The sequence below is a fragment of the Eublepharis macularius genome, chromosome 12 (genome assembly GCF_028583425.1).
Source record: "Eublepharis macularius isolate TG4126 chromosome 12, MPM_Emac_v1.0, whole genome shotgun sequence".
Classification (NCBI taxonomy): Eukaryota; Metazoa; Chordata; class Lepidosauria; order Squamata; family Eublepharidae; genus Eublepharis; species Eublepharis macularius.
Window position 1 is genome coordinate 68649255 of NC_072801.1, and position 16710 is coordinate 68665964.

At 44.0% G+C, this 16710-nt stretch overlaps 2 protein-coding genes across 2 annotated transcripts; both read left to right on the plus strand.

The window, feature by feature from the left end:
- Positions 1–1057: 1057 nt before the first annotated feature.
- Positions 1058–2002, plus strand: LOC129339654 (olfactory receptor 2D3-like). Its single transcript, XM_054994236.1, has one exon. The coding sequence runs from the start codon at positions 1058–1060 to the stop codon at positions 2000–2002; it is 945 nt and encodes a 314-aa protein (XP_054850211.1).
- An 8173-nt stretch (positions 2003–10175) lies between these two features.
- Positions 10176–11120, plus strand: LOC129339656 (olfactory receptor 2D3-like). The gene has a single exon (XM_054994237.1). The coding sequence runs from the start codon at positions 10176–10178 to the stop codon at positions 11118–11120; it is 945 nt and encodes a 314-aa protein (XP_054850212.1).
- The last annotated feature ends 5590 nt before the right edge of the window (positions 11121–16710 follow it).

Below are 16710 nucleotides of genomic sequence, written 5' to 3' on the forward strand. Positions count from 1 at the left end.
AAACTCCGCAACTCTTTTTAAATTTCACCCCAATGAAACCCCTCTCATGCCTCCTTTGACAGAGCTTGATAAACTGCAAACCAAATGGTCTTGAGCATCATTAAGCTCTGTACCTGGCATGTATAGAAGTCATCTACAGTTATGTTTCCCTGCATTTCCAGCCTCTCTGTTTGTAATATAAAAAGCTGTTCAGGACAAGGAGTCAAATGTCAGAGCTTAGCATAGCTGTGAAGTCATACAGACGAAGCTGTTTTATACTGAATCAAACCCTTGGTCCACCAGGTCAAAAATGTAGGAGTTCCCCAGGGTCATGGGGAGACATCTTTCTTATCACCTACTGTCTGGTCTTTTTAGCTGTAGATACAAGGGATTGAACCTGGGACCTTCTACATGCAAAGCTGAGGCTCTCACATTGAGCCACAGACAAATCCTACTGTACAGCTAAGATGTAACCACTGTCATGGTGAAAGTAACAATCCATGGCTAGAGACAACCATGTTTTCTTTGCATTCAAACATCTGATCATGTTGAAAATTGCAAAGGCATGTAGATTAGGGATGGTGATTGCTGGAAATACATGTAAAATCTTGTTACTGTTTATACTGCAATTAAGGTCTTGAGTCTGTTTGCTTTTGAGTTTACTTTAGTGCATTCAGAGGTACATAAGAGAATATCAGTATTGTATTTTCTAAGAAGCCAGGAGGCCAGGATATTGACTGAAAATGTTACCTCTGATGCACAGCTCATCTTGGTGGGACTTTCCAATCAACACAAGGCTCAGATTTTCCGTTTTGTGGTATTCCTCCTTTCGTACTCAGCTCCCCTTGTACGTTGTATATGCTTGAATATTCTTTTTACATTTTATGCTTTTTTTACCCTTTACTCAGCAGGTAAAAGATAAAAGCATACAATGTAAAAGATAAAAGCATACAATTAAAACATTAAAATATATTAAAGCGCAATATACAACATATATATGTACAACAACAATGCAGGTATCTAAGGTAAATATCACTCTTTCTCAATGTTGAACTTTCTCTGCAGCCAGGAGGCCAGGATGGGGGCTGAGAACATCACTTCTGTCACAGAGTTCATCTTGGTGGGCCTCTCCAATAACCGAGAAACTCAGATTTTGCTCTTTGTGGTATTCCTCATTATGTACTCAGCTACCATTGTGGGGAACCTGCTGATCATAATCCTCGTGCGGGTTGACTCTTGCCTCCACACACCCATGTACTTCTTCCTCACACATCTGTCTGGTGTAGAGATCTGTTTTGTCACCACTACTGGGCCTCAGATGCTGGCTCACCTGGTGAGTGGAAATGGAGCCATCTCCTTCACCCGTTGCGCGGCCCAGATGTATGCTACTACATGCCTGGGCTGCACGGAATGCCTTCTTCTGAGCGCCATGGCCTATGACCGCTGCTTGGCCATCTGCAGCCCCCTGGTTTACGCTGCTGTCATGAGCAAGAAGCACCAATGGCAGCTCACCTCAGCTTCCTGGGCCGTTGGTTTCCTCCTTGCTGCGGTCAACGTGACCTGCACTATATCCCTCCCCTTCTGTGGGACCAACCACATCAACCACTTCTTCTGTGAGCAGCCAGTTGTGTTTAAATACGCCTGTATTGAAAGCCGCTACACAGCGCCCGTTATTTTCATGGTGTCTACACTAATCCTTGTGGGTCCCTTTTCTGTTATCCTGATCTCTTATGGGCTCATTCTCTACTCTGTGTTTCAAATGCAGTCAAGAGTTGGACGGCGAAAGGCAATTTCCACTTGTACCTCCCATCTGGTGGTGGTCACCCTCTTTTATGGTACGCTCATCTTTATGTACATGAGACCTGGTGTGGATGCAGCTGACGATCGTGACAAGCAAACAGCTGTCTTTTACATAGTGGTCACCCCCATACTCAATCCCATCATCTACAGTTTGCGGAACAAAGAGATCCATAAGGCAATGGCCAAGGTCTTGAGAAGGCCCGGGTTTGAAGAACAAACCTGAGTGTTGGTGTCTATACCTCAATGGGCTAGAAATTGCCCAGGACCTGCCAGCTACTAGTTTGGCTCAAGTGTTGGGTTTGGACAGTGATGATTTAATCTTTGCTCGGCTACAAAACACATTTGGCAGTCTCTCAGCTGGCCTCATCTGCATTGTGGATTTGTGGTGAGATAATTGGGAGTGATGGATTTTCAGCTGGAAAAAAGTGCTGGCACCCCCTTTTTATATGACTAGCTTGATAGCCATGCTTTGCTATGGTATTTAACTACTTGAAATCCATTTAAAACATTTATGGGTATGTAACATTTTTTGGTTTGTGTGTCTTTTTTAATAGCATAGTACCTGAGCTTCACAAAGGTGTTTGAATAAAGTGAAGCATGTTGATGCCAAAAACTGATGAAGTGAATTTTGAAATGTAACATTTATTGAAGAGATTTTAAAAGGAAAAGATTGTAGTGCAATAAATAAAGTGAAAAATACATACAACTTTTTTTTCTACTGAAGCACTTCTTTGTAGACCACAATGGTGGTTTTCCCCTCAGGTGCTAGGATCACCAGGCTGCTGGGTGAGCTCACTCTGCAGCAGGCCACGTAGAACTGCCCATGTGAGAAGCAGTCCTCCCTCAAGTCAATTCCTGTCACCTTCAGTGTCTGCTCCTGGGACTTGATGATCGTCATAGCAAAGCAGACCTTGAGGAGGAACTGCAGTCTCTTGAATTCAAAGAGGCTATCTGATGGTATGAGTGGTATGTGTAGTGTGCACATCAACTCCCCCTGAGCACTGCTGGTGAACAATGTGGCCTCAATGACATTCCTGTGGAGGGCTTTCACTCGCCATCTGGTGCCATTGCAGAGTTTGGGTGGGTTGAGGTTCTGGAGCAGCATCAGTGGAGTCCCCACTTTGAGGTTCTGGAGCAGCATCAGTGGAGTCCCCACTTTGAGCTGGGAAGCCAGGAGGGCTGGCTGTGTTGAGTGTGTTGAGGAACTCCACAGGGTAATGGACCATGTTATCCATTTGCACCAGTGAGTCCACAAATCTGTACTCCATTTCTTCCCCTTCAAAGGAGTTAAGTTGTGTTTCATTAATGATGGCAGCCTTGTCATTCTTGGGGGTCAGAATGGCACACTTGCACAGCCAGTCCATGGACTTCCCTGTGATAGCGGTGATATCAGGGTATATCATCACTGTTGGGTCTGCTAGGGTCATCACTACTGTGCCCAGGCCTGCAGCAATGGTCACCTTTCCCTTGGATTCAGGATACACCCCATCCCCTATTTTTAGTAGGAGTTCAGAGAATTCCCCATTGGATACCTTGCCTCTCAAGTGGACCCTCATGTTCTTTCTTAGTGAGAGTTTCCTGATGAGAGGCCACAGATACGATGCCTTAACACCCATGGTAACCTCGTCAGCTTGAGTTCCCCTTGGGACTACTGGCAGAGCCTGCCAGAAGTCTCCAGCCAGCAGCATGGTAACTCCTCCCATCACTCTCTCATTGCCCTGACATCTTTGAGGGTTATGCTCAGTTCCTCAAAACACCCCTTGTGTGCCATGGTGTTCTCATCCCAAACAATGAGCTTACCATTCCGCAGCACTTGGGCCATGTTGCTTTGTTTTGTGATGCTGAACAGAGGTGTTTCTGCATGGATGAGGTTAAGAGGCAGCTTGAAGGTAGCGAAGGATCATTTGCCATGCCTGAGTGAGCCTTGACCTTCCATGGAAGGTCTACTCATCTTCCAGGATTGCTTTGCTCACAGAGAGACTCTGCCACTCTGTGCACCTCGGGGTGATCTTGCTGGTACTTGGCCACTGCTGCTCGATGCACCACAGGAGTATGATGCACATATTTCTTTGCCGCATCTCTAAGTTGCTTCCTCCTTTCAGCATCAGTGTATCTTGCACGACATCTCCCAGGAGGCTTCTTGGGGGCAATAAGAGGTGATGGCTGTGAGAGGTGTAAAGTGGAGTTGGACTGAGGGAGGGGTGGTGTGGTAGGCACTTCGGCAGGTTCATGTGAGAGGTTCACATTGAAATAGCCCCTAGAAAGGTCATGCACCATCTCTCCATCAGCATTTAAAAACTCAGTTGCCTTATTGACTTTTATATAAAATCCCTATTCAGAAATCTTGTACTGTCTTTCTTCAACTGTCTGTAGTTTCCTTTACCTGATTTTTACCTCAGAACACAGAGTTCCACAACTGACCAGTCATGGAGAGTGGGGTGAGAGCAGGCAGGAGCCTGCCATCCACACAGGGAAGCCAGGCCCCACAGGGAGATTGACAACCCTAATAACAACTCTGTTGTTTACTCTCTTCTGTGTTTACTTTGGGCTATTTGGGGGATTATTTGTGTGTAATTTAATCTGTTTTTTATTGTTTGTTTAATTAAATGTGGTAGTTTGTTTTATTACAGACTTGTAAAATAGAAAAAGAACTTACATTTGCAGATAGATAAATGTATCAAGATGTGGCCCCTTCTTGTGGCCCCTTCTTACATGCCCAGGGTAATGTACCAAAGTACCAACGAGTTTATTGTCTATAGCCATAGGCTGTCACAAATTTTCCAAACATCAACTAATAAACACTTAAATCCGGTATCACAGTTTGAAAAGGTTAATTAAAATTAATTCAAACAGTACAGTATACCACACTATCCCAGGAATCATGAAACAGCCTCATCCAGTACCACCTTAGATCTTATCTTTTTGGCTGTGAGTGCAAACTGAGAGACTCTGTAGGACACATGATTATCAGTGTCAGATAACAAAAACACAATCTTCTCGATTTCAGAATATGTGTTTGTGACTGATAGGATTCTGGCCAAGAATTTAGCTCTGGGTACACTATATAATGGACAATAAAGTAGGTAGTGGGAAAGGTTCTCCACTGTAGATAATCCATAAATGCAGCTGCGGTGTTCCATAGGGATGTGAGAATAACGCCCTGCCAAGAGAGCTGTTTGCATCATCTGAAAGTGCAGAGCAGTGAAAGAGACTTTGAGGTTATAATGAGAAATACTGGCTAGGTAGGGAGATCTTAAGTGATCAAATCTGATTAGTTTATAACAAGGAGCTGCCTTAGATTTTAATATTGATGGCCGATCCATCACTGCATCTGATTTGTAGATCCACTCCTTAAGTGGGAGGTGGTTGGCTGAGACCCCTAACAGGTCATCCAGGATGGTATACCTTTGGCAAATGAATAGAAAGCCAGGGCATGTGAGTGTAATGCGAAACACCACCTTGGGGTCAGGAAGCAATTTTCCCCAGGTCAGTTTGGCTAGAGATCCTGAGAGTGTTTTGCCATCTTCTGGGCATATAGTAAGGGTCACTGAGTGTATGTGTATGTGGGGGAGGGACGGTAACTGTAAATTTCCTGCATTGTACTGGGGGTTGGACTAGGCGACCCCGAAAGTCGCTTCCAACCCTATGATTCTATGATACTATGTTTCCTTTATTTCTTTTTCTCTATTAATCAACTTTTGTTGGAAAGCATCGAGAAAAAAACCCAAGAGATTAAGGTAACAATATAATGATCCAGGGAAAAATCCCAAAGGGATCAGCGCTATCCCCATGAAGCAGATCTACAGTCTTTATCTGGAGCACTCAAAACACTGAGTTCATAGGAAAACAAACGAAACCACCACGCTGTCAGTCTTCTAATGCTGAGTATTGTTCAGCAGTAGGACAGGAAGGATTATGTTCCTTGTCGCCTTCAAAGCCCTCAGGAGTTGGTTGGAGGAGAACTCGTCAAAGATGGTTCTTTAGGAACCGCCGTTTACTGATGGAGCAACTGGTTGCAGGTATACATTTCCTGGTATCTTCATTTGAAGAATGTCTGCTAACAAGTGATGGAAGACTGAGGAGAGCAAGTGTTAGTCAAGATAGAAAGTGTTAGGCTAGATGGACCGCTGACATAATGCAATCAAACAATTAGAATAACTACTTCCTAAAAAGAGACAAGTTCCCAAGTTGTCAGTCGTTTCCATGACTTTGCGTTTATTGCAAGGGCAATAGTGGAAAGCAGAAAGAACTTGACTCTTACTGAGCCAGTGGGGAAGAATCCTGCCTGCCTAATCTTTCACCTCTTTTCAAGCAAAAACCACAAATTGAGCGAACACAAAGGCAGAGTTGCAGTTTACTGTGTGAGTTTCAAATTGTGTTTATCTCTCAAAGAAGGATGTACCCCCTGTATTAAAGGGAGCTCAAGCCAACATTTTAAAAAATGCTAGAAAGAAAAAAGTGAAATTTTCTTAACATTCTCCCAGGAAAACACATTTCAAGACATCTTTAAGCAGGCAGGTTGCTCCATTGTGGAGCTCTCCTTGATCTTAGCAGAGGGCAGGGGGGATGAATTCCTACCCACACTTTCATTTTTTAAAAAAAATTCATATGGCTTGTTGCAAGAGATCAATGCAGCTGCTGATTCCACTTCCCAAAATTCTGTCCCCTATCTCAATTTACAATTGACCTTTACTTTACGCACAGAAGTGGTACCCTAGAAAAGATGGGCCTACTAAAAGTAGCCATAGTGCAAAGTTTTAGCAACTTTCTCCAGTCTGGCCCATTTCCTGTCCTCCCCTTCATGAATCTTTTATGTGTCAGATCATGGGCAGACTGGTCAACTTAATCATTGACGCTAAAATAAAAAGTAAGAGATACTACAAATTCTGCTGTGACTGTTCGGCAGCCAAATGTACCCTATTAAATGCAGGAGATCAGCCTACAAGCTTATCCAGAATAGGTTTGGTGTGTGTCAAATGACTCTAGCAGCTGCCATAATGTTTGGGGCTGCCCCTTTGTCCAGAACCTGTCAGGAGTAGACATGCGCATGAACGGAGAAAAAAACCTGAACAGCCTGTTCATCGTTTGGTGCCATCCATGAACAGTGAACAACGAACATGGACGAACATGAACTGTTCCTGGACATGTTCATTGTTCATGGGGGCCAGAACCACCCCCACCCCCACCCCACCCCCACTTAGCCCCCTCCCCTCAAACCCACTTATCTGTCCCTTTAAAGATTCTTTTAAACTATCAGCTGGCAGGCGGCAGGGGGGATTCCCCCCTGCCGCCTGCCAGCTGATAATTTAAAGGGCCCTGTCCTGGCAAAAAAGCAGTGTCTGCTGGCAGCTAGTTTGAGGGGTTACAAAAGTGACCTTCCCAATGTCCAATACCCACCAAATTTGCAGGGGACATAGTCCTCACTGAAGACCCCCCAAAGTTTCAGAGAGATTGCACCCCGGGAAAGGCAGGATCCACGGGTCTCCCCATTGGCTGTCATTTTTTCTTCACAGTGGCAAAAATGGGACTCTCTGCTGGAAGTACTTTGAAGGGTTAAAGCCAGAAGGAAAGCTAGAAGGAGTTCAGACAGAGTTCAGTCCCTCCCTGCCTCCGGTTGCCAAGGGGATTGATTGCAGAAGGTGCCAGACTGTCTGGCTTGCCAAACGGCTGCCAAAGGCAACGAATGAGGCTTGCAATGACCACCTGTTCATTTAGGATGGGGCCTCACGAACAGCTTGTTCAAGAACAGCAGATTAGGCTGTTTGTTGGTTTTTTCTGTTCGTAATGCTGTTCGTACCCATGTCTAGTCAAGAGATCCGAGAACCAGCTGAAGTTTGGCTTCAAATGCTCCTTCTTCACCTGTGGAAACTTTATTGTCTACGGTGGGTCACCGTGCAGCATGAGATCAGGAGCCTATTTTTGTAAACATCTCCATGTTTACCATCCTGCCCCGAGAATTGCTGGCAGCCAGTAATATTTCCTAGGGGGAAATCAACTGTCATTTTGTTTCTAATCAGCCCTCCAACCCCTTGCAAATGTACTGTGTATTTAGACATCTGAATCCATGGAGTAAGAAGCAGCAAAAAGCTTAGGTTGGGGATATCATATCAGGTGTGCTGGCATCTGTTTTCTCCCCTCCAAGCCTTTTCCCTCCGTCAACAGCAAAAAGGTTGGAGGGGGAGAACAGAAGCAACTAGCTGCGTATCTCTTTCTGCCAACTTCTCCCTATGTATGTGCAAGGGTGGGATGCAGGGAGAAGCCAGGAGAGGAGAGATTGTGGCTGCCTTACAGCTCATTCTCTGAGAAGGTGAGAGCCAACTTCTGTTCTTGCTACATCCTTGCACGGCTGGAATGCTGCCAGACGTTTCCCAGCTGAACAGGTAGGCAAATAACTGGCTCCCTGATCACCAACGTCAATAACCACGTGAGCCAAACAGGCATCCCTAAACTTTGTTAGAGCATCCCTAACTAAACTCAGTTTCTGTCTTCCTGTAACTTAAAACCATTTCCCTGGAACAGTGACTGCTTAACGTACCTTTAAAATAAAGCCAACAAAAGGAGAATTAAACATTTTCAACTGCCTTCTATTAAGCCTGTCCGAAGAGAAGAACTGACCTGTTTCTTTGTCCCCTCATGTAGCTAGGATGACTCACTGGAACTTTGTTCAGAGATACCGCACCTCTGAGTACCAGTTTCAGGAGGCATCAAGACCTGCTCCAAAGCCTGTGGGCCAAGCTACAAGTGACGAATGACACTTGAACGGCAAGTGGATTGAGTGGAGCGCAAGTGAACAGGGAGAAATCCACTTGCTGTTCAAGTGTCATTCGTCACTTGTAGCTTCGCCCTGAGTTTCAGCACAGGATACTGCTGCCTTTAGCCACTGCATGGTTGCTGAAGGGCCAGACTTTGAAGGGAGATAAGCTTAGACACTAATTTGGTGCTCTAGTAGCCAGGATTCCACCACCACCACTACCCCCCGGGTGATAGAAGGGCTGAGTCTAGAGTTGCCAAACTCCTGATGGTGGCTGACGATTTCCTGGAATTATAACTGATCTCTAGATGAAAGGGATCAGTTCCCCTGGAGAAAACAGCTGCCTTGGAAAGTGGATTATATGATATTGTTCCCAACTGAGGTTCTTCCCCAAACCCCACCCTCCCCAGACTCTACCCCCCCCCCCAAAATCTCCAGGAATGTACCAATCCTAGCCTAGTCCCTTCTGCCCTAGAAAGCCCTAGCCCAAGTCAGCTGTCCAGCTTCCTGCCCCGCTCTCACTTTCCTCCTACTCTGGCCTTTTATTCCCATTCTTCCTGCCATGCTCATTCCCTGGATCTCCTGACTTAGACATACGTAAGCCTTTACTCACAAATCAGCCTTTTCTCCCAAGGAGACTTACAACAATAACAATAATTTATTCAATTTTTAGCTTGCCCTCCCTGCAAACGAGCTCAAATGAAGGGGGGAGGGGAACGCACTGATGTCATCACTGTGACTTCTTGTGGGGGGGGCAGATGTTATGTGGCGTCCTCCCATGGGAGACCGGTCGGTAGGCATGTCCAGAACACCTAGACCAGCCTCAACTATATACCTGGCAGAACGTCACTGTCTTACAGGACTGCTGAAAAGATCTAAGGACTTGACGGGCCCAAGTGTCCTCTAACAGAGAGTTCTACCGGGTGGGGGCCAGGACTGAAAAGGCCCTGGCCCTGGTCGAGGCCAGCCAAGCCTCCCTGGGGCCAGGGACCACCAGTAGATGTTTACTTGTCGATCTTAATGCTCTCTGGGGTACATACAGGGAGAGAGGGTCCCTCAGGTATGTTGGTCCCAGTCTGTTTAGGGCTTTGAAGGTTAAAAGCACTGACAACCTTTCACCATGTCTGCCTTTGGAATCCCCATCTTGCTTTCCTTCCTCCTTAGAAGCTAAAGTACACCATCTTTGAAACTACTTGTGTGGGGTCCCCCGCTACACACCCTGACCCTAGAAAACTGTGGGGAGTCATAGAACCCAATGAGAGATGCCTTTCACAATTAAAAATCTTTGAGATACTATTCTGGATAAGGATTGCTGGAAATTTATATCGAACCTTGTTGCAATTTGCTCTACAATTATAATGTTGAGTTTAATAGGTTGATTTGGCTTTTATTGAAGCCTCAAAGGGAAAAATATGGCTTGTTTGTATTTATTTATTTATTTATTCAAAAACATTTATTCACATTTATATCCTACCCTCCCTGCAAGCAGGCTCAGGGTGAGTAACAACACTAAAAGCATAAAATTTAAAAACATTAAAACACACTAAAACACAACATACAACATATATATGTACAACAACAATGCAGGTGTCTAAGGTAAATATCACTCTCAATGTTGAACTTTTTCTGCAGCCAGGAGGCCAGGATGGGGGCTGAGAACATCACTTCTGTCACAGATTTCATCTTGATGGGTCTCTCCAATAACCGAGAAACTCAGATTCTTCTCTTTGTGGTATTCCTCTTTATGTACTCAGCTACCATTGTGGGGAACCTGTTAATTATAATCCTCGTGCGGGTTGATTCATGCCTTCACACACCCATGTACTTCTTCCTCACACATCTTTCTGGTGTAGAGATCTGTTTTGTCACTACTACTGTACCTCAGATGCTGACTCACCTGATGAGTGGAAATGGAGCCATCTCCTTCACCCGTTGTGCGGCCCAGATGTATGCTACTACATGCCTGGGCTGCACGGAATGCCTGCTTCTGAGCGCCATGGCCTATGACCGCTGCTTGGCCATCTGTAGCCCGCTGGTATACGCTGCTATCATGAGCAAGAAGCACCAATGGCAGCTCACCTCAGCTTCCTGGGCCATTGGTTTCTTCCTTGCTTCGATCAACGTGACCTGCACCATTTCTCTCCCCTTCTGTGGGACCAACCACATCAACCACTTCTTCTGTGAGCAGCCAGTTGTGTTTAAAAAGACATGTGTTGAGGCCCGCTACACAGAGCCCGTTATTTTTGTAGGTTGCACACTGATCCTCGTGGGCTCCTTTTCTATTATCCTTGTCTCCTATGGGCTCATTCTCTACTCCGTCTTTCAAATGCAGTCAAAACGTGGACGGCACAAGGCCTTTTCCACTTGTGCTTCCCACCTGGTTGTGGTCGTCATGTTCTATGGTGTCCTCTTCTTTCTGTATATGAGAACTGGGGTGGAGACAGCTCTTGATAGTGATAAACACATTGCTGTCTTTTACCTTGTGGTCACCCCCATGCTCAACCCTTTCATTTACAGCTTGAGAAATAAAGATGTCCATAGGGCAGTGACCAAGGTTTTGAGAAGATTGGACTTTGAAGAAAAAACTTGAGCTCTGAAGTCCTGCTTAACTCAACAAGATGCTGCAAGGAGAGGCTTGCTGCATTCTTTGGCAGGTTGAGTAATGTCTTATGTTACCTAGATGGGTCTCCTTGCAAGTAGGGTGAACTAGCAGCAAGGAGAAGGATGCAAGAGGTCATTAACATGTGAGACCCTCTGCCAATGTATACCAGGTCCCTTCCACGAGCAAACTGACTAGATGAGTGTTTTTCCAAAGCAAAGATTCTTTTATTATAGGGGAAATTCAAACACACGGCAAGAGTCAAATATATGGGTTTCACAGGCATACAAGAGTCCTAGGAAAAGCATTCTTTGCCAGGAGGGTCAGAGGAATCTTAGGGTACAGCATTTGGATCTAAGTAAGTTTGTACGATTTGGCTGGGGCAAAGTCCAATAAATTATAGGGCAAAATGAGTCCTGGGTCAAGAAGGTGACGTCAGCCTGGAAAACAATGACATTAATGGCTGTCTCCTGGAATAGACAAAGGATTTGAGAAACTTTGATTGGCATTCTGGGGTGTGACAAAAGGGGTAGATTGACTGTTCCCAGTGCCGGACAATGAAGCTACAGTTTTAATTGCGTGTTGCTGGGGCTGGATGATGAAGTTAAAGTTTAGATTAAGTTTTCCCCAGAAAAAAATTAAACTTATCAGAGATTATTGATGTCCCTCGATTGCTGGATAGGATTTTAGCCAGGGTTCTGATCTATGGGAGAAAGGAGGATGGAATGTCTGAAACGTTTTGTTAAGGAAAATCCTTCAAACACCTTTCTTGTCAGGAACACTGTCCTGAGGCAGGAAGGGTGGGAGCCCACCACACCTAACCACTCTACATTCCGTTGGCATTCTGTGTACTTCTCAGTCTCCTGGTCGGGAGCCGGCAACGTTTTGCCCAGCCGGGCAGCTTGCTACTGCGGCTTGCTATGCATTAGCAAGAGGCCTTATGATTTTGCTGATCATAAGTATATATTATAGGATGGAGAGCTAGGTAGGCTGCTCACACTTAGCTTTATAACTGAATGTTTGCTCAGCTACAAAGTATATTGATCAGACTTTGTCATTTGTGTCACTTGGCTTAATCAGCATTAAAGTGAGACCATATAGCAGTGCTTAATGTCTTGTTGATTACGTGTTTTTTACTTGCTGTTCTATGTATTAAGATATAATACATGTTTAGCTTCTTTGTAAGGATGGAAATACACATTACTAAGTACCTAAGGATGCTCAAGTACAGGATTTTACGTGTAGTCCTCAATTAATGTGCAGGCTCTTTTTGCTTGCCACACATGAATGCCGCTTTCACAGGAGCTCTCATTTTGTGACTGCATCTATAAGTGATTCCGGAGGGCAAAGTTCCAATTCAGCTCTGTTTTCACTGCAAGAACAAGTACTGTAGGCTCCTTTGACTTGTCAATTTGCATTTCTTTAAGGTGTGAGAAAGTGTCAAGATCTGCATTTTAATGAATGGATGTGGGAGAAAGTGGGATACTTTTAACAGTTGAAAAGGAACTGATATAAAATACATGAATATATTCATGGAGAGCAAAATTAAAGTGTGACTATGCAAGCAAGTGCATGGAATGTTGGAGGGGGGAAATGTGAAATGAGGTTCACTTGAGTGTCCCTAGGTACTTAGTAACATGTATTTCCACCCTAGGCCTCTTTGGATCACCACTGGAAGAAAGCCAGTATAAGGAATGGGTAGGAGAAGGGCCATTGTAGCTATTTCCTAATTCAGTTGTATCTGTCCAGATGGAAAACAGAAATGGAAGATCTAGGGAGACCTTGAGTACAATATTGCAAGCCACCTTTTCCCCTACCCTATTCCCCCTTACAATAGAGTTGCCATTTCTCACTCTCTGTGAAACTCAGTAACTTCTCACTAGAATTTTATTTATGCATTAACCTCATTAATAGCCAGCCCTTCTTGCTAAGACTCAAGGTGGATTCCAAAAAATGAAAATCAATTCAGTCAGACAAACCTCCAATAAACAATGCAGTAGGACTAAGGACTCAAATACATGACATGCTCAACACAGGTCAGGACATGGATGAAGATTTAGATTTGTTTACAGTCAATGACCATTAAGAACCATCAACATATAGTTACAACAGTCCCAGATTCCGGTATATAAGATATGAAATATAACAAATACACTATAAAATTTTAAAATACATATTCAGATCATTAATATAGTTAATAACGTACTCAAAGGAGGGAAGCAGTAGATCTCTATGTATGACCTTGTTGCTTGCTGCAGGATTTTATCACATAAGCACAAAACTTGCTTATAATAAACCTGGAGATAGCTGAGTCTTTATCAAACGTTTCTCCAAGCAGGCCTTCTCTGCAAAGACTGTTGGTCTATTGAGAAGAGGAGAAACATCTACATCAGCAGACAGTACTCAACAGCAAAGTGTTCAGGCCTCATCCCTACCAAGGCATCTCTTTGAGCTACATCTTATAACATAGTCCTGTATCAACAAGCTCATCAAGGTTGATGATATCCTCTGCGAAGGATGAAGGAAATCAGATAAGCATATGCTTTTGCTCAGACTTTGGTGTGCAATCTGGCAAGTTCAGTTGAGCTTTCTCCATATTGTAATATAAAAGAAACAATTAAAAACACTGCAGTTTAAGTCAAACCAATTAATATGGCCATTTCCTTTTTCACCCTGACAAGGTGGTAAAGAGAGCTTATTATGGCTCCACCACTGTCCTGTCTGTTTTGAACCTCAGACACTCACCTTTCATCTAATACAAAAAAAGCAAATGTCTTATTCTCAACACTGTGAGCAAAAGCAGGAAAAAAAAACTCCTCTTTCCTTGGGAGTAACTCTCCACCAGTCTACTCTGTCTCTGATGGTTTGTTGTGAGACTAAAGCTATAATAGGATACAAACAAATTAATAGTAAGATCCTTCTTGTACTTTATTCCCTTGAGAATTGCAAACTAATTTTTTAAAACTTGCATTATAAAAACAAATTAGGGATAGTTTCCATTGTGTTATATGTAACCCTTGAGCCCAAATTGATTCAGATTGCAAATATAGGGGAGCCCCAAAGGGAATGGAACTATCCCAAAGGAGTTCATGCACAGTCTATTATCTTACTGAATCCTTAAGCATTTAACAATCACAGAGTCAAACAGCATATCGTTCCTTCTAGCATCAATCAGAATAAGGGATTTGAACAATAACAGTTTACATTGATCATCATCTATGAAGACTTTAACGACTACTTGGAGAACATGTTAAAGCTACTTGGGAACCAGAACTTATCAACAGGACTTCTCAAGTTAGAAGACTGAAATAGCAAGGCATCAATGGACCGTGGAGAACTGTTGTTAGCCAAGAGCTCCAGTACTATGCTAGACGAAGGCACATGCAACACCTGCTTTCAAAGTAGTTTTTTAATAGAAATATACAAATGAAAATGTTAATATCTATGAGTGTGACTACAAGTGACTTTCTTCACGTGGAGAACACTAGATATTTCTCGCAAGGTTACCTGGGAAGTGAAGTCCAAGTGGTCCTTCCCCTTTCTGTTAGAATTGCTGCCTGAAGAGCCACAAGAGGGCTTCGTTTGGGGGCGGGCAGCTGCTACTTTCTCCCAAGGCGTCCTGTGGGCTGCCTGCCCCCGGGGAGCTGCTCTGGAGAAAGCGGCCACGTCAGTGAAGCTTCAGCCGCAGCAACAGTGGAAGGATCTGCTGCAGATTCTTCCACTGTTGCTGCGGCTGAACCTTCAGCGACGCTGCTGCTTCCAGAGCAGCTCCTCGGGAGCAGGCAGCCCGCAGACGCCCTGGGAGAAAGTAGCAGCTGCCTGCCCCCAAACGAACCCCTCTTGTGGCTCTTCAGGCAGCGATTCTAACAGAGAGGGGAAGGACCACTCGGACTTCACTTCCCAGGTAACCTTGCGAGAAAAATCTAGTGTTCTTCACGTGAAGAAAGTCACTAGTAGCTTTGCTCTATGTTATGAGCCAGGCAATGTGTTAAGACAGTTGGTGGATCTTTTTTTCTCCTCTGGGATGCAGAAAGTTGCTTTGGGAATGTGCTTTTGAGTGGGAAAAGACAAGCAGGGAAAGGAAGAGGCAATACAACCTGTCACAGTTGTAATCAATTTTAGGGCCAGATTGTATTAGTCTGTTCTGTGAATGAGCTCCAAGGAGATTTTTTTTTTTAAAGCTGGCATGTTGTCTCCTAAGTGGGTCGCTGACTATGGTTCATGGTGGGAGTGGGTGGTTTAAGCAGTTTGTTTTTTCTGTTTAACCAAATTGAAATTACCCTTTTGAGTCCTTGGGGTGAATATAAATGTCCTAAACCACATTCTAATCAAAACCTGTATGTTTGCACTGAAAGGGAAAACAGGAGTTCCCTGGGTTTATTTCAAGTTGTGAATATGGCATGGAAGGGAATGCTTAATCACCCCTCTCTTATGCCATGAATCCTGTTTGAATGGAGGCTCTGCATGCCTGATGGTCAACTAAGAAAAAATCCATTTGGTGTTTCCAGCTTTTCACTAAGCGTGTTGATGGGGAGCTGCTGCATAAAGTCCTGGATTAAAGCAAAATGAAAATTGTCTGGACTTTCTAGGATTGTAACTTGGTCAACAAAGAAGTAAAACCTTGGTTTGAATGGGAGTTTGCACAGGAAGTTTCAAAGCATAGTTTTATTTGCTAGGGTTAAATGCAACATATACATGAAATGAACTATGGAGAAGGCAGCTTCCCTGCCTTCCAGATACTCAGGGCCAAGCTACACATGACGAATGACACTTGAACGGCAAGTGGATTGAGTGGAGGGCAAGTGAACAGGGAGAAATACACTTGCTGTTCAAGTGTCATTCGTCATGTGTAGCTTGGCCCTAAGATTCCAATTTGACAAACACATTTAGCTGGTGCCTCTACCCGACAGTATACTTTACCTTGTCTTAGCTGTAGTGAGGCAGCAGGGTTTAACTAAACCACGGTTACAGCACACATATGGAATTTTAATTCCAACTGAAAGCAATAAAGATCGGTAATCACTCTTGTAGAAAATGAAAGCATTTGTATGTTAAATGTCACAAATATGCAGAACAGCACAATTTTCTATGCCAATTAAGCATAGATAATGTATTTTATGTTGCTAAAGCAGCAAAACAATTTTAGATGCAGTAAGAATGTATTTCATACATTTCAGTGCCTCCCACATGTCTTTCTAGAAAAAAGAGGTTTTTTTTCACAACTTCCGCAAAATTTTACATCTCTAATTACATGTGAGCCCTGACCTGGATAGCTCAGGTAAACCTGATCTTGTACAATATCAGAAGCTAAGCCAGGTCAGCTTTGGTTACTAATTGGATGGGAGACCTCCAATGAAGACCAGGGTTGGAGAGGCCGACAATGGCAAACCATATCTGTTAGTCTCTTGTCATGCAAACCCCACTAGGGTCACCATAAGTTGGCTATGACTTGAGGGCACTCTCCACTATCAGTTACATGTGCACTAGGCCAGGATGAAACAACTTGTTTTAATGTGGTCCTGTTTCCAAAGAATGTCACTGTCCCCTATATTTGTCCTTTCAGTTCAGGCAGAAAGTGAGA